Source organism: Pleurodeles waltl, chromosome 8 (genome assembly GCF_031143425.1).
Source record: "Pleurodeles waltl isolate 20211129_DDA chromosome 8, aPleWal1.hap1.20221129, whole genome shotgun sequence".
Taxonomy (NCBI): Eukaryota; Metazoa; Chordata; class Amphibia; order Caudata; family Salamandridae; genus Pleurodeles; species Pleurodeles waltl.
The window spans coordinates 987,594,067-987,616,430 of record NC_090447.1 but is presented as its reverse complement, the minus strand read 5'-3'; the positions used below and the strand labels follow the sequence as shown (position 1 = coordinate 987,616,430).

Genomic DNA, 22,364 nt, shown 5'->3' with positions numbered 1-22,364 from the left:
CGGAAGTGATCCTGTAGGATCTGGGGGCGTATTTCCCACTCGTGAGTTTGTTGTTGATCTCGACTGAGATTGTCGGCTAACTGATTCTGAATGCCTGGTATGTATTGTGCTATTAGCCGAATGTTGTTGTGAATTGCCCAATGTCAAATCTTTTGTGCTAAGAGACACAGTTGTGACGAGTGTGTCCCCCCCCTATTTGTTGAGATAATACATTGTTGTCATATTGTCTGTCTTGACAAGAATATGTTTGTGGGCTATTAGTGGTTGAAACGCTTTTAATGCTCGAAATACCACTAGGAGTTCCAAGTGATTTATGTGAAGTTTTTGTTGATTGCCCCATTGACCTTGTATGCTGTGAATGTTGAGGTGTGCTCCCCACCCAACCATGGAAGCATCTGTTGTGATAATAGCATGAGACACTGGGTCTTGAAATGGTTGCCCTTTGTTTAAATTTATAGGGTTCCACCATTGAAGCGACGAGTGTGTTTGGCGGTCTATCAACACTAGATCTTGTAGTTGACCCTGTGCTTGCGTCTGTTGTTTTGCTAGGCAGTGTTGTAAGGGCCGCATGTGTAGTCTTGCGTTCGGGACAATGGCTATGCATGAGGACATCATGCCTAGTAGTTTAATTACAAACCTTACTGTGTAGTGTTGGTTTGGTTGTATGCTTGATCTCACATTTTGGAACCATTGGACTCTTCGTGGACTTGGAGTGGCAATTGCTCTTTATGTGTTGAGTGTTGCTCCCAAGTATTGTTGTATTTAGGATGGTTGCAGATGTTATTTTTGGTAATTTATAGAAAACCCTAGTTTGTGTAGAGTTTCTATGATGTATTGCGTGTGAAATTGACATTGTTGTTGAGTGTTGGCTTTTATTACCCAGTCGTCCAAATATGGGAATACGTGCACGTGCTGTCTCCTTATGTGAGCTGCTACTACTGCTAGGCATTTTGTAAATACATCGTCAAAGAGAGGTGAGTGGGACTTTACCTCTCTTTGACGATGTATTCTCTACTTTAGAGGACGTTTGGGTCCCTGTCCTCTGGCCGAGTCCCCTACCTTATGAATTTGGCACTTACACAGGAGAATAGTAATTTGGACCCTCTCCAATTTTGGAGTTTTTCTGCATTTTGTAAATACCCTGGGGGCTGTTGTGATCCCGAAAGGAAGCACTTTGAATTGCTAATGTTTGCCTTGAATTACAAACCTTAGATATTTCCTGTGAGAAGGATGGATGGGTATGTGGAAATATGCATCCTTGAGATCCAGTGATGTCATGTATTCCCCCTTTTTTAGTAAGCGAACTACATCTTGAAGCGTTACCATGTGGAAATGGTCTGAGTTGATGAAGAGATTCAGTGTTCTGAGATCTAAGATAGGCCATTAACGTTTTGTCCTTTTTTGGAATGAGGAAATATAGTGAGTAAACGGCTGTTCCTTTTTGGTGATTGTGTACGAGGTCTATTGTTTGTTTTTGTAACAGTGCTTGGACCTCTATATGTAATAGGTCTAAGTGTTGTTGAGACAGTCTGTGCGTTTTTGGTGGCACGTCTGGAGGGAATGTTATGAATTCTATGCAATAACCATGTTGGATAATTGATAGGACCCATGTGTCTGTGGTAATGTGTCCAATTGTGGTAGTATTTGGTTAGCCTCGTCCCCACTGGTGACAAGTGTTGTGACATTGAAGTCACTGCTTGCTAGGGCTTGGTTTGGCGGGCTGGAATTTTCCCCTTCCTCTTGGGAATTGCCCTCTATAGGAGCCACAAAAACCTCCCCCTCTGGTATTGTGATTGATAGGTGGGTTTTGTTTGGGAGGTGGAAGGTTCAGATGTTTGTTGCCGAAACCCCCCCTCTAAATTGTGGTTTCCTAAAAGTGCCTCTGAATTGTGGGGAATAGAGTGCGCGCGCCCATGGCTTTGGGCGTGTCCGTATCTTTTTTCATTTTTTCGATGGCAGTATCGACTTCCGGCCAAAACAACTGCTGTTGGTTAAACGGCATATTTAATACCGCTTGTTGAATTTCTGGTTTGAAACCAGAACTCCGCAGCCATGAATGCCTGCGAATGGTTACAGCCGTGTTGACAGTCCGTGCTGCTGTATCTGCAGAGTCTACAGTAATGTGGACCTTATCTGATTGTTCGATATGGCCCGTCCCTCTTCAACTACTTGCTGGGCACGTTTTTGGTTTTCCTTGGGCAAGTGCTGTATGATGTCTTGCATCTCGTCCCAGTGTGCCCTGTCGTAGCGTGCAAGTAGGGCTTGCGAATTTGCAATTCGCCATTGATTGGCTGCTTGTGATGCCACTCGCTTGCCTGCTGCGTCAAATTTTCGACTTTGTCAGGTGGTGGAGCATCCCCTGACGATTGAGAGTTCGCTCTTTTCCTTGCTGCCCCTACAACCACTGAGTCTGGTGTGAGCTGTTGCGTTATAAACACTGGGTCTGTTGGAGGTGGTTTGTATTTCTTTTCGAGCCTAGGCGTGATAGCTCTTCCCTTTACAGGCTCCTGGAAGACCTGTTGTGCGTGCTTGAGCATGCCCGGTAGCATTGGCAGGCTTTGGTAGGATGCGTGGGTGGATGCCAGAGTGTTAAAAAGGAAGTCATCGTCCACTGGTTCAGTGTGCATCGCTACGTTGTGGAATGTAGCTGCCCTGGCTAGTACCTGCGTATATATGCAGTACTGTCTTTTGGTGGTCACGGCTTGGTTGGATAACACTCTGGGCTGTTATCTGATATCGGTGGATCATATAAATCCCATGCATCAGCATCATCCTGGGTCATCCCGGTATGTGTGGGTGACTGTATTAATGGTGTTCCCACTGGTGCCAATTGTGGTGAGTGCAGTGGGGATGGTTGTGGTTAGACCTGTGGTGTTGGTGGCTTGTCTCTAACCACTTTGGCCTTTGGTTGCATTTCTGTTTCTTGAAATGCAAGTTTTCTTTTAGATTTGAGTGGAGGTAAAGTTTGAATCTTGCCAGTATCCTTTTGGATATGTAACCTCTGTTGTCTTTGGTCAGGTTCCTCTATATCCAACTCTTGCTCAAATCTATGTCTTTCCTTAAGTTGCTTGGAAAGTCCTTGCTCCTCAGTGTATGAGGTTCTTTTCGGCTCCAATGCCGCTTTTTTCTGTACCGAAGTTTGAGGTCATAGTCTTTTTCAGTTCCGAGGAGCTTTTACGGGGTTTGCTCGATTCGATCACTCGGTGTCTAAATATTTTGGTGCCGGAATCTCGACCGGAGTCGAAAGCCTTCGGCAACTCTTTGGCCTTTTTCAGTGCTGATGTTTGGTCACCTTCCTTTCAATGGGTTGAGCCATGGCCTGCTGGCGGTGGCGTCCCCATGGCCTTAAGTTTTTTAGTGTGACCCTGAGTTTGGGAACGGGCAGGTTTACTCACGGTTTGTTGCACCGTCGAGTGTCGTTCACTGTCGGATTCGTCCGAGTCCATCTCTTGTATGGAGATTCTTTCCTCCTCCTCGAGCTGTTCTTTCGGTTTCAACGCCATTTGCAGTCTTCTTGCGCGTCGATCTCTTAAGGTCTTTTTTTATCGAAACGCTCGGCAAGCTTCAGAAGTATCCTCTCTGTGTTCAGCTGACAAACACAGATTACATACCCGGTGCTGGTCTGTATAAGGATACTTTGTGTGACACTTAGGACAGAAACGGAAGGACCACAAATTGTTATGGGAAATTAATTATGTGTCGCTCATGTATTATTCAGTGATGGGGTGCGGAACTTATCTGTAGGAATATTACGGGCTAGGCCCAAACACCTTTTTGTTTTACTATTTTACCTTTTGAGTTTTACTACATATCTACACTTAATACCTCTTAAGTTTTAGTTGTGCACCAATTTTCTTTTTCAATGTATATTCTACAACTGTTTGTTGTCACGCTACAAGTGAATGGACGGGATATTCATTTGAATCCTTATTATATAGTACCGTGTGGGTGAATGATTGTATTCCCAAAACCAATATAGGGTATGTTTTTCATTGAGATTTAATTAGTCCCTTTTTTTGGGGTATAGTAGGTTGTAACATCATCTACTGCGTAATGGGGTTCGGAATACCTATAATTTATTTGTGTTGATTAAAACTGAAACGGGCCGTCGGAGGGTTTTTAGTCCTCTGTTTATTTTTAGCGTTTTAACAGGGGATTAGTCCTTCATCAGTTACAATGCCGGATACGTTTTAAAATGGAGGGCAAGGGAGAACGTCGTACACGGCGGCTCTCTACAAGAGTGTGCAACACATCTGGAAGAGCGCGAACAGGTGGTATCGGCTCAATTGTTTTTGAGAACGTGGACAGCAAACAAGGTTCTCGGTGAAGAGTTCAGTAACGGAGTTTGGAACTGTGGTTATACGTTCTGAGGTATGATAATAAGGTACAGGTAAATGAGGAGTGATTTATATTTCATGGTTAACATTAGGATAATAAGAGGCGCGTTATGAACGCGTTTTGTATTTGGGCTTAAAGCTTGGTTGGCGAGCGGTTGTTTGTAATATATCTGCACAATGAATTCCTGTTGAACTTATACGCTGGCATAAGTGCTTGTACCGGTAAATGAGGAGTGATTTGTATCTCACGGCTAATATTAGGAGTCACGTTATGAACGCAAGTTGTATTTGGGCTTAAGCATGGTTGGGGAGCGGTTGTTGGAAATATATTTATATAATTAATTCCTGTTGAACGTAAACGGTGGCAAAAGTGCTATGAGGAAGGTTTAAACATACTGCTTACATTACAGGACGAACTCTGGTGAATTCTATTTGAGCCAAAGCAAGGAAAGGCTAGATTATGAGTATAATAGCGGGAATGTCAATTAACTGGAAACTGACGTGATATAGCCTGTCTTTTGGATTATCGGAGGTAATGTGTGATCGGGCATTTATTTCCCGGGTTACTTTAGATCATTGGTGGAGTTTGTTTATATTCATTTGGGTTGTGACAACAAATGGGTGTTTCTCTATTTTATGGCTGTTATAGTGCATGCATTTTGGACTTTGACTTTCCACTTTCAGACAGCATGATTATTGATGCATGATGAGGGCGTCACTGATTGGGTGTTTATATGGATTAATATTGGAATTTACTTATGTTAATCTGGGCATATGATACTAATCCAATCACGAAATGTTGGATAGAAATCCTCACGTTTCTACTAGTGCTCTATATTTTTGCCCATTGTGTTACTATTACTACATTAATTATGTTCAATTCTTCTACAATGACTCTTGGGTTCCAGATTTATTATTAATGAAGCGACTAGAGTCCAGCCCTGAGGAAGTCAAGTGACGAAACACGTGTTGGCTGTAAGGTCGTTACAAAGAACTAGGATATTTTTGGTTTCACTTTGGATTCTCACCTGAACTTAAGGTGATAAGGACTTTGGGAACATTTGTGTTCAAACAGAATGGACTGTGGACTTTGATGGAACGACTCTTGTATATTTTTTTGAAAAAGATGGACTGATATAATTGGATTTGTATGATTTTGATATTGATATGTAAGGGCTTATTAGTGTGGGGGAGAGAATATTAAACCAGGTTCCAAAAATATGAAGAAGTCAAGATTATTTGACTATTATTTTTTGGGTATATTAATATAACCACTATCTCGAGTAAGTAGCTGCACATGCATTAAGAAGAGTACTGTACTAGTTTTAATAAAATCTTGAAGCATTACACTAGGGATGTACTTGAGAACAACGGGTGCCAGAGAATGCACAGAAACAGAAGGGGGTCTGGTCCATTAGTCTGGGACGACGGGATTCGAAATACGGAGCTTAGAGGAACACGTCCGAACCAGATGACGGAAAGAAAACAATCTAAGATGGAGTCGACGCCCATGCGAATGGAGCCGAAAGGGAGGACTCACTCGTCCCGTGACTCGAAAAGACTTCTTCGAAGAAAAACAACTTGTAACACTACGAGCCCAACACTAGATGGCAGGAACTGTGCACAGCATGCGTATCTGCAGCTACACATGCCATTGAACATATATATAATATATATACCCACACACATTTTATTTTCATTTTTTAAACAATGTAATATACATCAGTTCTCAACATTTGTCCACCAGTATAGAATAAGCACACTACATTCCAGACGTAAACACAGAAAGGTACACATACATGTCAGATATATTAGAAAAAATAAAAAACATAGGCCCACCAAACAAGTCAGTAATGGCATGGACAATGCAGAACCATAGCAGTAAAAATAATAATAAAATAAAAATAAAAAATGGCTCATCTCCATACAGTCTATTCACATACACTAATGAAATGCAAATAACAGACAATTTATTCTGCATCAGATTGTTACTCATCAGAAGTCTGGGTTAAGAGGTAATCACGGAGGGGCTGCCAGTGGTCGTTCGGTCAGGAGGTTATGGGCTGCAGCGAGGCATATAGCTCACTAGTGGTGTTACAGAACGTCCAGTCCCGTAGCCATGCACTATCTGACAGGAGTTGGGAGCTGACCCAGGGGAGTGCAATTTGGCGCTTGGCCAGGAGCAACGCAATGGCTGCAAGGTAGGAGAAAGGGGTTTGACATAACCCATAAGGGCCATAATGGGGTCCGGGTCTATGGTGTTTGCCAGCATGAGGGACAGCTTAGAGAAAATTTACCCCAATACGTTGCTATAAAATGTCAATTTCACGTTAAGTGTATAAAGTCAGCGTGGTCCAAACTGCATTTCAGACACTGAGGAGACCTAGAGGGGTCGAACTGGGCATGTACTTTAGGACTAGTGAATATGCAGTGGAGAAATTTACAGTGCAGTGGTTTGTGGAGATGGTTAAACAAAATGAGTTTTGTTTGCGCACAACAATACCACCAGATTTTGTCTGGGATTACACATCGTAGGTCCCTATCCCATGCCTTTCTACATTTTTCCGACCCAGCAGCACGTAGAGGTGAAGAGGCACAATAGAGGCTTAGTGATGACAATGGATAAGGGGGGGGAAATCGGGAAGTTCCTCTGGATATGTGGGTAGGCTGAAACGCAGAGTGCTGTGCAGGCGATATAACATTAATCTGGACTTAGGTGTGGGGTTCACCCACGAAGTAATATCTGTAGTATACTTCAATCCACTGTTTTGGAAAAGGTCCCCCACCACGTGCAAATGAAGAGAGGTAATTGTCTGTAGCATCAAGCACTCTTGGGTTAATGCAGGGATGTGGAATTCCTATCGCCCGACGCCCGGGACATCTTGTTTGGGGTCAAGGGCAACAAGTTTTTATGTTCACTTTGTCCTTGGGACAAGTAGGCCCAACCCTCTGCAGCACAAACCCTTTGGCTGCCTGTTTACAGAGAGTGGAACTCTCTGCAGTTGAGGTAATGTGTTTCCAAAGATAATGCTGTTCAAACTTGTATTTATGGTTCATTATTTGAAAACCTTCATTATTAGGGTGAGTGCTGTAAATAAATGTTTTAAGGTCACACTTCACTACTGACGTTGGTTCCAGTACAAAAAATAAAAACGTGTATACACATGTTTGAAAAGTTTAGGCTATGAGGCTAAGTATAATGCTCCCAGAATGCTCTCTGATTATATGCAAATTAAGTGTCATTTAGTAAAATGTTTTGATGCATGCTAGTATTTCCCAAAAATATTTCTAATGGAAAATCAGTGTAACCATTTTCAACACGATTATGGGAAGCATGAAAATAAACAAACACTGACAAAGCCAACTGATCTGACATTTTTATAAGTCTTTTAGTTTCATCAATGCGTGTCTTGTTTTGATATGGCTTTTGTAACTTTATTGTTGTGGGAGCTACCAGGCCCTCGACATTGTAACAGTCACTGACAAAACCCCCCCAAAAGTTTTTGAACTCTAAAAGCACACGTTGCCACCAGTGGCATAACAAAGGCCCCGCAGCTGCCCTCCAGGGGGCCCCTTTCAGCACAGCACCTGCCCTGAGTGAGTCTGGAGAAGGAGCTCCTCCATGTTCTTTGCAAAGGGGCACCCTCCAGTTTCGTTACATCACTGATTGCCACTGTAGTTCCTGACACTGAACAAAACTACTTTGTGTGCCAATATGCTCCTTGTGGAAGAGAAGAATGCGATCACTCACAGTAAAGCCAGCCGAAAGAGAGAGAAATAGAAGTTTAATAAAAACAAAATGTCTTTGTTAACACCAGACCTAATTAGGGACCAAGACCCACATGTAGGTAGCTTTTTGCATGTCGCAAACAGCGACTTTCGCTGTTTGCGACGTGCAAAAAGCACATTGCGATGCACAAACCCAGTTTTGCGATTCGGTAACCTGGTTACCAAATCGCAAAACAGGTTTGCGACTCGCAATTAGGAAGGGGTGTTCCCTTCCTAATTGCGACTCGCAATGCAATGTAGGATTGTTTGCAAACGCGGGCGCAAACCAATCACAGTTTGCACCCATTTCAAATGGGTGCTAACACTCTCACAAAAGGGAAGGGGTCCCCCTGCGACCCCTTCCCCATTGTGAATGTCACTGTAAACATTTTATCAGAGCAGGCTGAAAAAATGAAACGAAAACGTTTCATTTTTCGTTTTTGTAATGCATCTCGTTTTCCTTTAAGGAAAACGGGCTGCATTACAAAAAAAATAAAAAATGCTTTATTGAAAAGCAGTCACAGACATGGTGGTCTGCTGTCTCCAGCAGGCCACCATCCCTGTGAGGCCGCCATTCGCAAGGGGGTCGCAAATTGCGACCCACCTCATAATTATTCATGAGGTGTGCATTTGCGAAGCCCTTGCGAATCACAGATGGTGTCAGGGACACCATCCTACATTCGGATTTGCAAATTGCGGGAAGCAAATCTGAACCTACCTACATGTGGCCCCAAATTCTTAAAGAAAGTGCTCCCATGGTATATGCCGTACCCCTATAAAATATTTGTGAACTGTATTTTAGCATGGGTAAATACGCATGTGTAGATTTGCTCATGTGAAAATCTATTGAGCATTTGCAAGTTCATTTTCCCTCCAGCCACTTTCTTCCCAACCCTGGAAGAAGTTCTAATTCTGCCATTGTCAGGAGTAAATGTCCAACCTTTCTTATTATGGGATATTAGAGAGAAGCTGGTGCAAATCTTTAAAACATGCAGGTTAGTAGGTTTGCAGACTCAAAGGCATTCCAGCCCTGGAACTATTGCTTACTGCTTCCTCCAGCCCCAGTATGCAGATCTGCAGGAAGGTGGAAAAATAAGGAAATTGCTACAGTAGGGATTGAAACTGCAAGTATTCAAGCCCTACTATGGTAGTAGCCCTGGCATAATCAGAGAGGCTATTATCAGAGCTCTTACATAATGAGATTGCTGCCATAATTTGGCGCCACACTACATGGCACCAAAGGGACAAGTAGATCTTTTTACAGGACAAGTAGATTTGAGAAGCAACCTGTCCCGTGGACAAGTAGATATTTTAATAAATTCCACACCCCTGGTTAATGGCAGCCATGGTTTATTGTGGAGCAGAAGCTGAGGAAAAGCACAACGACAGGTCGCCAAGATATCAAAGTTGAAACCAGGCCCAGCATGTTCTGGAGAGAGTCTGAATGTCTTTGGGATCGCAAGGGAGTCCCTTAGGGTGCAAGGGGGAAAGGTGCAAATTGTGTGTCTGTGCCTTCTCTGGATTCATATGTGGTACCCTGACATCTGGGTGATACCAGTAGTAAGCAAAGTGGGCCTGAGCGACAAGGCAGTACAGGCGCATATCTGGGACTCCAAAGCTGCTGTGCTCATAGGATATTGGCAATGTTTGCCATCTAATGCGCGGTCAACGTCCGGCCCAAATGAGTTGTGTCAAGAGGCTAAGAAGCATATTGAAAAAGGTGTTAGTCAAGACAATACGGATATTCAGAAATAAATATAGAAATCAGAGCAAGACAACCATCTTAATGATGGTAATGTGGCCAGCAAGGAACAGAGGTAATTAAATTCAGCGCTCCACTTGTGTGGTTAGCTTATCAATTGCAGGGCCACAGTTCAATCGTATGACTTCTTGCTTGTCCGTATGGAGGAAGATAGCCAAATATTTAGGCGAATCGGTGCATCATGTCAGAGCATTCTAAGGCACAGGGCATAGTGGCTTCTGTGAGTGGAAATAATTCATTTTTGCCCCAGTTGATTGATAGCCCAGAGAAGGAGCCAAACCGAACTATCTTGCAAATCGGTGAGACGTGGGGGGTAAGGTAATGGTCGGCTAGCATTCAAACAATAGAACATCATTCACGTACAAAGAGGCTAGCAAGGGTCCTCTCTGGAACTGGAGTCCCGTCTAGATGGCACTCCTGGAAATGCAGACAAGAGGGTCTATTGTGATTATGAAAAGCAGAGGGGAGAGGGGGCAGCTCTGTTGCGTGCCTCTAGTAATGCAAAAAGGGGGGAGCCCACTTTGTTCACCTCGAGACAGGCAGTGGGCTCTAGGTAAAGGAGCACAATAAGGAAAGTCCTTGGGCATACCCAGTTTGGGCAGCCTGGCACGCAAGAATGGCCACTTAAGGGAATCAAAGGCCCTTTCCGTGTCCAACCTTGCAGGAGCCGCAGAGAGTTTTGCCGATATCCCATTTAAAACAAGAGAGTACACACAGGTTAATCCAAATTGAGCGATGCAGCACAAACCCAGATTGCAAGGGGGATATTATGCTCTCCATGAATAGCGATAGTGCATCGCTACCACCTTAGCAAGAACCTTGCTGTCATGATTCAAAAGAGCGCGCGTCTGGTATACATATTACTTTTCGTTAAAAAATACAATAAAAAAATCTGAGAAATTCACTGAAAAATCCAGAGGTTACAGGGATGCTAGGGTGACGTTTTACCTATACAAATCCATAGAAATTCAGTAGTTATACTTATCTGAAAAAACTTTAACTCCTTCAGGAAAGGCAAAAAGTTATAGTTATACTTATGTTAAGAAACTTTCAATTTAACTGCTGAATTTTTCAGTTTTTTGTTTGGGTAAAACATCAACGTAACTACACCATCCCTATTACCTTTAGTTTTATATATCAAAATAATCATACCTACGTGTTTATTAATTAATGTGCAATAAAAGATATTTAAAAACATCCCATTTTGGACTGACGAATTACTGCATGGTGTATAGCGGCTTTTACCACAGAATATTACATTTTTACAAATGTATGAAACAAATATGATTTTTGAGCAGGCAAAAACATGCTGAGCAAATTAAGTAGACAAATTAATAAGTAAGAAAAGCCTTAAATTCACTCTGCAGTGACATCTTATTCAGAAGCCAAGACATACTTCAAATAAAGCTTTCATGTCTAGCTTTTGCAGCTTAGTATTACTTTTATTAAAATTGAAAATATAAACGTTCACAAAACAATATCAAAGGGTAATACTTACATCATCCACTAAGACTTCGAGCTCGTATTCATGAATTCCACCACCTCCATAGACACAGAAACCTACTACAATTACACCAGGTTTATCTACTGAAAAACAGATTGCATCAGGAGACCCGTTGCCTGTGTTCCAACTTCTTCCTTGACTTGTTTTGGTGAACCGGTTCGGACTGGACTTGACAGAGTGCAGAGAGTTAAGCCCATCAACCTATTAACAGTAAATTACATACAATGTCACAGATAACACAATCTAATCTCCGGCCAAACCATAACATAATACATGCATTACAATTACAGAAACAAAACAACAAATAAATCAATAATATCACTGATAACCTTTTGTAAGGCAAACTTATGGGCAAAACATCATACTAAATTAAACTTCAGTTACTGAACAGCATACCTAAATTGGTACTATCAGGATGTTTGTCTTTAGCTCACTGTAAGAATTTCATGTACTGAATGAATTTCAAAGTATTAAAGAAAACACCTTTTTTTTGCAAAGGTTAGAAAAAATATTTTTTTCACATAAATTTGAATTACACGTTATCTTGATCTTGTTCTCCATTATGGGAGGGTTAGACTTGTTGTTTATAGTTATGTGAAGTGACCAGGATTAATGTATAACTGATGAGGCGCCACCATGAAGTTTAAAGATAATATCAGTTTAGATGGAGTGTTTTAGAAGGGGACTTGCTAAATATACAGCGTGGATGCCTCTTGTCCAACACATGAAGGCAGAAGTCTTCTTTTACTTTAAATGTTGCAATACAACTCAACGATTTGGGGCTCAGATGGGCACTAGACCCTTTCTTGGTGTCTATCCAGTGAAACCGGTGGGAGGCTATGCTCTACAACATGAAAAATTCAATGGTGATACATTAAGTCTTACGTGTTATGAAGTGCTTAAGAAGTCAAATAGTTTCTTGGTTTTGTGATCGGGGGGAAAAGTAAAAAACAAAAAAAAAAAAAAATAGGCTACACTTTGACAGTACCTCTGATCCCATTGCAGAAGCCGTGAGCTCATTGACAATACTAGCAAGTAAGCCACACGTGTTGGAGACCAGATGTGATGAGAAGAGCTCATTTTCCCGTCTCAGGCTATTCCTAACTGGCAGGACAACAATGACCAGCATTTTTTCCAATACTTCTCTGAAACTTGTAATTCCAGAAATGTTCTCTTCACTCTGCAAGAACCAGAAAGAATTAGAGATAATCAATTACTATTTTTTTTTTTTAAGGAAAAAGAGTAGGGGAAAAATATTAAGATATAATCTTCCACAACTACCAACTGAAAATACTTCTGCGGCTAAATTATATGAAAGTTAAAGTAAAGAATTATCACTTAATAAAATTAAACATACAAATGAACTTGAAAAAACACATTGCAATTTAAATGATTATAAAAACAAAGCAAACGTGTGCTCATAATAGGGAATAATTACACAATGAAAAGTACGTTAACAGCTTCCAACGCTATATAGGGCATATTGATGGTGATACTTGTAAGGACAAACCATGTAAAGATTCTGATTCGTCCCATGGAGCAGAGAATAGAGAGGTAAACATGATTTCCTGATTAAGGGCAACTGAACCAGCATAGGCTGTGGTCTCTGAAAAGATACACACAATGCCTCTGAGTACATTTAATTTGTGGCACAATTTCGAGATACTTCTCTGGGAGAGTTATCCTTCTGCCACACCTTAGCCCTCATAATGAGACTTCCACTGTACATGTGGACAAAAACCTTGTTAGACTGGCTGATCACGAACAGGAGCTAAAATGCTGTTTGTCAGGACAAGATTGAATTTGAGATCCATCAATGGCAAAGTGCCATGTGGAAAGGCTGCGTTTATTATTTACTGCTAATTTTCACTACTGACTTGAAGTATACAGTTTATAGTATACAGACCACCTTCTGCCCTGTCCAGCTGTTTAGAGGGGCTATTACAGCTAATTGGCTCTTTGGCACTAAAAGGAAAGAAGGCTGCAGTTTTTGAAAACTAATATTCATGCTGATGAAGAATACAACACGAATGTTGTACACCTGTGAGAGGAGATGCAGAATTCAGGCTTTGTCAACATGTTAAATGTCTCATGCATATGGCAGGTCTAGTGGTTGGTGAGCCAACAAAAGCACAAGTCAGATGCCTGTCTTTAGGTGAGTCCGGGCTCCTTTTAGAACCTCGAGCCCAAAACGAGAAGAGCTTTCACGACAGGCGATGTGGCCTAGTGTCTACAGCTGCCAACACAATGTAATATGGGGAACAATGCTCAAATCCCATCCTCAGCTCAGCATCCTGTGAATCATGACAAAAAAACGTATAACACCACCTGTCTCTTATGAAGCAACTCATATCCTTGGACAAGGTTTGCATGAATAAAAACTGCCAAAATTCAGAAATTATGTCTGCCACCAATGCTTTAAACTCCCCCTCCAGGAATTCAGGTCAAAGAATTAACATTCAATGTCAGAAAGAGCTACCCATGTAGAGGATGAACTGCACAGTGTAAAACTGGAACTTCTGGGATCAATCGAAGCTTCCCTGCTCAACCCAATTGTGCAATCCTAAGCAAACACCATTTCTCAGAGTCTTCTTTTTGCTCATTATCACAAAACCATCTTCAAATACATGTGTTCAGGAGATGTGCTGTACAAAAACTTGTTTCTGTGAAAAATCTTTCAGTGATATAGTAATTTTGCTTTTGTATAATAGGAATCTAGCCCACATATAGGGTATACACGACCCATGATTTGCCTCTTAGCATTTGCATCATGATGGGGGCACAAACGTTTCTCAGTGCAGGTTTAAACAAATCTCACTTTTAAAGAATACTTCTCAAAGCAGAGACATAATCTAATGTGCTAAGGTGAAACACGTCCATGTGTTAAAGAAATACACTTGGTGCCATTAGTCCACAAATGCAGCAACAAAAATATACACAATGCCTGGGAATCTAATCAACTTGGGGAATTAAAACAAAAGATTATGAGGGCAGATAGCACATATTAAGGCCATACAGGTATTATCTTTAAGAAAAACACAGATGTAATATAAATTAACAATAATCAAAGCAAATTCAGAATATTTTTGTATTTTTCCAAGATTAATGGGCCAACCGAAAACCACCCCAGAAAACTTTTTCAAGTGGTTTACAACTTGGCTACCTTTCCCTGTATGGTGCCATCCTTACTGAATACATAAATATGGCACCCTTTTGTCAATTCACTGCTAGCTCTTTTGCTGATAAATATATATATTAATGGAAAATGTCACTTACTCAGTGTACATCTGTTCGTGGCATGTAGTGCTGCAGATTCACATGCTATGCATAGCTCTTCCAACATCTATTGTTGGACTCGGAGTGTTACATGTTGTTTTTCTTCGAAGTCTTTTCAGAGTCACAGGATCAAGCGACTCCTCCTCTCGGTTACAGTGCGCATGGGCAGCGACTCCACTGTTAGATTGTTTTCCCGCAAAGGGGAAGGAAGAAGTGGTAGAGTATAAGAATATAAAGAGGTGTCCATGCAAGTGTAAATGTATCTACATATGTACAAATGATAAACGTAAATGAAGACAGGCTTCCAGGGAGGATGCATGTGAATCTGCAGCACTACATGCCACGAACAGATGTACACTGGGTAAGTGGCTTTTTCTGTTCGATGGCATGTGTAGCTGCAGATATGCATGCTGGGCATTGACCACAAAGCAGTTAGTCCTCCCAAAACATAGCAGTGGCTAGCATGTAGGAGTTGAAGTTGTTTGAAATAGTGTTCTTAAGACAGCCTGGCCTACAGTGGCCTGTTGCTGTGAGAAAACATCAACACAATAGTGTTTTGTAAAGGTATGAGTTGACCATGTGGCCGCTTTACATATATCAGCCATTGGTATGTTTCCTAAAAATGCCATTGACGCACCTTTCATCCTTGTAGAATGCGCTCTAGGAGTGATGAAAAGTTGTCTTTTTGCTTTGATGTAGCATGTTTGTATGCATCTAACAATCCATCTTGCTAAACCTTGTTTAGATATAGGATTGCCTTTATGTGGTTGTTGAAAAGTAACTAAAAGTTGTTTTGTTTTCCTAAAATCTTTAGTTCTATCTATATAGTACATAAGAGCTCTTTTGAGATCTTTGAAGAGCTCTTTCTGCAACTGAGTCTGGTTGTGGAAAGACGACTGGCAATTCCACTGTTTGGTTGAGGTGAAAAGAAGATACTACTTTTGGTAGATATTTTGGATTTGTCCTAAGTAGAACTTTATGTTTGTGTACTTGGAAAAAAGGTTCTGTAAGAGTGAACGCTTGTATTTCACTTACTCTTCGTAATGAAGAAATAGCTACAAGGAAGACAACCTTCCATGTTAAAAAATAAATTTGACAAGAGTGCATGGGTTCAAAAGGTGGGCCCATGAGTCTGGTAACTACCATATTTATATTCCAAGAAGGAACAGGTGGTGTTTTAGGTGGAATAATTAGTTTTAATCCTTCCATGAAAGCTTTAATAACAGGGACTCTGAATATAGAAGTGTGTTGAATAGTTTGTAAGTATGCGGATATTGCAGTAAGGGGGATTTTTATGGATGAGAAAGCGAAATTCGATTTTTGCAAATGAAGTAGGTAACATACAATATCTTGTATATATGCTGTAAGTGGATCAGTGTTTTTAGATTGACAGTAGTAAACAGATATTTTCCATTTGTTGGCATAACATTGTCTGGTTGTAGGTTTACATGCCTGTTTAAGCACTTCCATATATTCTGATGGATGTTTTACATAACCAAATTCTATGACTGCAGGAGCCAAATCGCTAACTTGAGAGCATTAGGGTTTGGGTGCCTGATTTGACCTTTGTTCTGTGTTAACAAATCTGGTCTGTTTGGGAGTTTGGAATGAGGTACTAAAGACAGGTCTAGGAGTGTTGACGTACCAATGTTGACGTGCCAATGTTGGGGCTATAAGTATCATGGTAAGCGATGCCAGACGTAGTTTGCTGACCAGAAAGGGAAGGAGTGGGAGAGGGGGAAAAGCGTAAGCAAATATTCCTGACCAACTGATCCATAGAGCATTGCCCTTGGATAGGGGATGTGGGTGTCTGAATGCGAAGTTTTGGCATTTTGCGTTTTCACTTGTTGCAAATAGGTCTATTTCTGGTGTTCCCCACTTTTGAAAGTACTGTTGAAATACCTGAGAGTGAATCTCCCATTCGTGTAGCAGTTGGTTCGTCCTGTTTAGGAGATTGTGTAGTCCTGGAATGTATTCTGCTAATAGATTAATGTGATTGTGAATTGCCCATTTCCATAAATTCTGGGCTAGCAGAGACAGTTGAGATGAATGTGTCCCGCCCTGTTTTTTTAGGTAATACATGGTCGTTATGTTGTCTGTTTTTATCAGAACAGTCTTCTGTTTGAGAACGGGTTGGAACGCTTTTAGGGCGAGAAACACTGCCAATAATTCTAGGTGGTTTATGTGAAATTGTTTCTGTTTGGGATCCCACTTCTCTTGAATTATATGATTGTTGAGATGAGCTCCCCAACCTATTTTTGATGCGTCTGTTGTTATTATGGTCGGAGGTAAAGGATCTTGAAATGACCAACCCTTTATTAGATTGCTGAGATTACACCATTGAAGGGACGGTGCGTTTGGTGGTCCATCAACACTAGATCTTGAAGCTGACCGTGTGCCTGAGACCATTGTTGTGAGATGCATTGTTGTAAAGGTCTTATGTTTAGTCTTGCATGTAGAACTACGGCTCTGCAAGATGCCATTATCCCTAGCATTTTCATGACCACTTTTACAGTGTATTGTTGATTTGGCTGGATATGTGGAATGAGATTTTGGAAAGCCTGTATCATTTGTGTATTTGGATATGGTAGGGCTTTTTGTGTGTTTAGAATAGCACCTAGGTAAGGTTGTACCTGTGCTGGCTGGAGGTATGATTTCTGATAATTTAGAGTGAACCCTAGTGTATGCAAGGTTTCTATTACATAATGAATGTGTTGTTAGAATTGTGTAAAATTGCTTGATTTTATTAGCCAATTGTCTAGCTATGGAAAGATGTGAATGTGTTTTCTTCTTAAGTAGGCTGCTACTACTGCTAGACATTTTGTGAACACTCTTGGAGCTGTTCTTATGCCAAACTGGTAATATTTTCCTGCTATGACAAACCTGAGGTATTTTCTGTGAGCTGGATGGAAGGGTAAATGGAAATATCTTTGAGGTCTAAAGTAGTCATGAAATATTGCTTCCTTAGTAGTGGAATGACACCCTGCAGAGTTACCATGTGAAAATGTTCTGACAGGATATATAGATTGAGGGGCCTGGGGTCTAGGATAGGTCTTAGTTTTTCAATAGTGGTATCTACTTCAGGTCCAAATATGTTTTTTTTTTTTTTTAATCAAAAGGCATGTTAAGTACTGCCTGTTGAATTTCTGGTTTAAAACCAGACAAGCGTAACCATGCATGCCTTATTGTAAGGGCAGTATTTACACTCCTTGCAGCTGTATCAGCAGCATAGAGGGCAGATCTTATCTGGTTGTTACTAATAGCCTGCCCCCCTTCTACAACCTGGTGTGCTCTCTTTTGATGCTCTTTGGGGAGGTGCTGTATGATTTCTTGCATCTCATCCCAGTGGGCTCTATCATACCCATCCAGAAGTGCTTGCGAATTCGCAATACGCCATTGGTTGGCTGCTTGCGTGGCCTCTCTTGCCAGCAGCATCAAACTTTCTACTTTCCTTATCAGGTGGAGGAGCATCCCCTGAGGATTGGCTGTTAGCTCTTTTTCTAGCCGCACTCACCACTACTGAATCTAGAGGGACTTGGTGAGTGATGTAGTCTGAGTCTGTAGGCGCAGGTTTACATTTCTTCTCAATTCTGGGAGTAATTACCCTAGCTTTGACTGGCTCACTAAAAATTTGGTCCGCATGCTTGACCGTTCCAGGCAACATGGGAAGACATTGGTATCTGGAGTCGGTGGAAGAGATAGTGTTCAATAAGAAGTTCCTCTTCTAGGGGCTCAGTATGCATAAGCACCCATGATAGGCAGCTGCCCTAGAGACTACCTGAGTGTAGGCAGTAGTGTCCTCTGGTGGAGAAGGTTTGGAGGGGTATAGGTCAGGATCATTGTCTGGAATAGGATCCGGGTCATATAGATGCCAAGGATCCACTGTATCGCCATGAGAATATTGAGAGTGTGTTGGAGAAGGAAATGGTGGTGGACTATTGTGTGGAGGTGAAAAAGAAAGCTGAGGAGAAATAGGGACCAGTGTTGGTTTCTCCTTTTGTTTTTGGACTTTAGCTGGTGGATGAGCAGAGTCTAATTCCTCTTGAAAAGCCAGCTCTCTTTTAGTCTTTAAAGGAGGTGCAGTAATAATTCTGCCAGTTTCTTTATGAATATGGATTCTGGATTGTCTTTCATCCATAACCTCCAATATTGTCTGAATCTCAAGAGTCCTCATCAGAAGGCTTGTAAGATTCTTGCATCTGCTTCTAAATTTGTTTCAGTTGTTTCGAAAGTCCTTGTTCCTCTGTGCATGAGGATTTTTTGGTTCTGAAGTTTGAATCTTTTTCAGTCCCGAAAATGGAGTCAGCTGTATTGGCTCCGAAGCAGGGTGTTGAATCTTCGACTCAGAGGAGTGAGGGCATTTACTGGAGTCTGAAGTGGAACTTTTAACCGACTTGATCGACTCCGAAGTGGACGAAGAAGTGGCCTTTTCGGCATTGAACCCGTAGGTCATTCAACAACAGTCTTTTTTCGGGCCGAACCATGGCCTTCCAGCAGTGGTGTACCCAAGGCCTTTGGTAGTTTTTTATATATATGGGCGTAGGGGCAGATGTACTCATGTGCTGGCCAGCCATGATAGGCGTATCTTCTTCCGATTCTTGCTTGGAGTCGGTATCTCGGATGGATGTTGCTGTCTGTGCCTGCTCTTCTTCCATGACATCGAGATGTTCTGTACTTTGACACCATTTCTAATCTTCAGGCTCTGCGATCTCTTAAGCTTTTCTTAGATCAAAACGATTGACAGGCCTCGCAATCTTCTTCTCGGTGGTCTGGAGAAAGGCACAAATTACAAAAGAGATGTTGGTCTGTATATGGGAACTTCACGTGGCACCGAGGGCAGAATCGAAATGGAGTCTGATCCATCAGGCTTCCACGTGGTAGGCCCGAGTCGGGCGCACACACCCAGAAGGGCGACATTTAGTTTCCGACTGTACTATCGGTTTGATGCTAGATAGAAAAAGCGATTGAAACAATACCAACGATTAAATAGGTTTTCCGATTCGAAATCTCAGAGTGAGAGGAAACACGTCCGAACCAGAAAGCGGAAAGAAAACAATCTAACAATGGAGTCAATGTCCATGCGCACTGTAACCGAGAGGAGAAGTCACTCGATCCCGTGACTCAGAAAAGATATCATAACTTGACTATTTTAAGTTATTACAGTTGGGTTTAACGTCACAATACCTGCTGTCAGAGCCAGCAGCTGAGGTGAAAGGCAGGTCAGGTCATGCAGAATAATTTAAGTAGCTGGTTAATGTAGGAAGCTGGCCTGGTGTGTGGTGAGCACCTATGATGTTATCACCTTATACCAGGTCCAGGTCACACCTATTAGTAAAGGGTAAGAGTCTAGGAAGCCAGGGCACTCTAGAGGTAGCTGTGGATGAGCAGCTAAGACTTATCTAGGAGACATGCAAAGCTTATGCAATACCACTATAGTCACACAACACATACACATGAAAGAACCACACAGTGTTTCAAAAATAAAGGTACTTTATTATAGTAACACAAATACTAGAATACTGAAGAGACAATCCCCCCCAACGGGAGGTAAGTAAACACACTATTGTATACACATTAGCTATCAGTAAACTACATAGAAAGCAATAGACATTGGTAAAAGTAATAGCAAATAGTGAGGGCCCTAGGGGAGGGTCAAACTATATATTACAAAATGGAATGTGAAAGGCAGTCTCCCACCCAAGGAAGTGGAATCAGTAGGACACAGCTGGAGGAACTAGGAACTCCAAGGGGTGGGTACCAGAGTAACCCCCAGCAACCAGGAGAGCAGAGCCAAGTACCTGGTTTCCCTCAAAAACAACAGGAGGACTTTGGAAACGGATTGTGCAAGACCAAACCAAGACTGGAAGAACCCAAAGGTGGACCCTGACAGAAGAGGACCTGCAAAGGAATGGGACCAAGTCCAGTTCGAGTTGGAGTGTCCGGGGGTGGCAGGAGCCACAACCCACCCTTTTGTGGATGCAGGACCAGGTAGACGGTGGCCGAAGGTCAGCAGTGCAGCACAGGAGCCCGAAAAGGTGTCCCAGAAGTGATGCCCCACGTTGGCAGGCGAGATGCAGTTGGTCTGTGGTGCTGAAAAACCACCAACAGGACTTGGCAAATGCAAGAGACAGAGAAGACCCTCAGCAGCTGGGATAGTCACAATAAGAGTAGTCAGCCCCCACAGGTAACCCACTGGCAACAGGCAAAGGAGTCGCAATGAGGCCAACTCAGCACACCTGAAGTGGAGTCCCATGTCGCTGGAGCAGCAGGCAGGAGACTGTGCTTTGCCGGGGGAGTGCTGGAAGCTGGGGCTTCATGGAGCCTGAAGATCCTTTGGAGGAGGAACAAACAAGCATTGGCATATGCAAGAGTCATGGTGCACAGGGGTACTGTCCTACATGGAGAGGCCAGGGCTTACCGTCTCCCAAGCTGGACAGCTGGTAGAGAGGACCAAAGGGATCACTCCAGACCACCACCTGTGATGCAGGATCCACGAGAGAAGATCCACGCAGCTGGTCGTTGTTACAGTTGGTGCTTGCAGATGCAGGGTAGTGACCCCTTCACTCCAAGAGGGATTCCTTCTTACTTCTTGTGCCGGCTGAAGACTCACCGCCCTCAGAGGATGCACAGCCGGGGAAATGTTGCAGTTGCTGGAAGGAGCCGGAGAAACAATGTTGCAGAGCGCAGTCATTGCCTAAGTTGCAGATTGTCGGTTCCTCTAGAGTCCAACTTCAGTTCCAGTGGGCAGAAAATAAAGTAAACTATGCTGAGGAGTCTTGTGGAATCTTGCACGTCGAATCTGAGGACTCACCCAAGAGGGAGACCCTAAATAGCCCAGGGCTGTGGATTGGTCACCAAGCAGGGTGACCCCCCCCAACAGGAGTGGGGCTGTGATGTCCCCTACCTGACCTAGCCACTCCGATGCTCCCAGAGACCTCTGCCCACCTTGGATTCAAGATGGCAGAATCAAGTAGCCACCGGGAGAAGCTTTGGGCACCACCATGGGGTGGTGATGGACAGGGGAGTCGTCACTCCCCTTTCCTTTGTCCAGTTTCGTGCCAGAGGACATGGGCATGTTTGGTATCAAACATGTCAGAATCATACCCCAATACTGTTGCCAGTATTGGATGTATGATTCCATGCACTCTAGGGACTCCTTAGAGGATCCCCAGCATAGCTCCTACCAGCCTTTTGGGGTTTTCCGGGCAGTCGTGTTGCTGCCACCCCTCAGCCAGCTTTTAAAGATGCCACCCTCCATAAAAAATAAATATCATGTGCTGCTACTTACCTCCCATATTATATCACTCATGACAGGTTCTTTAGACATGTTACTCTAGATAATGAGTTCTAGTTACCTGAGATAACTAACTGGTGAATTTCAGTCCCATTAACATTTTGAAAAGGATTGCCCATGTGACCAGAGGAGTGGTCGGGTCAAGCCTATGCTGCAAAGTTGCCTGCAATCCACCCTTCTTAGGGATTGCCCTGAGCACCACACCCCTTCGAAATTTTGGCAAACCAGAGCCCAAGCAAGTTAATCTAAACATTGAGCATGGGGAGGTGACAAGAAAGTAGGCTCTAGCCCCACACCCCTCATGACTCCCACCTGAAGGGGTACCAGAAGTCAGAGGCTGCACATGGGACAACTGATCATGATATTAAACTATCCCCATATGCATGGAATATAGCCTCTGTGAAATAGAATCCAAGGTAGACC

General features: G+C 42.6%; 1 protein-coding gene across 17 annotated transcripts in view; it reads right to left on the bottom strand.

Moving 5' to 3' along the window:
* The window catches only part of MYCBP2 (MYC binding protein 2), a 1,769,078-nt gene that overhangs the window by 1,048,586 nt on the left and 698,128 nt on the right, over nt 1-22,364 (bottom strand). For all 17 annotated transcript variants that reach the window (XM_069205243.1, XM_069205245.1, XM_069205247.1 and 14 more), the window contains 2 exons: nt 12,360-12,551; nt 11,366-11,572 (listed from right to left, as the gene is read on the bottom strand). In XM_069205243.1, the coding sequence (XP_069061344.1) occupies nt 11,366-11,572; nt 12,360-12,551 (399 nt within the window). The remainder of the gene's footprint in view (nt 1-11,365; nt 11,573-12,359; nt 12,552-22,364) is intronic.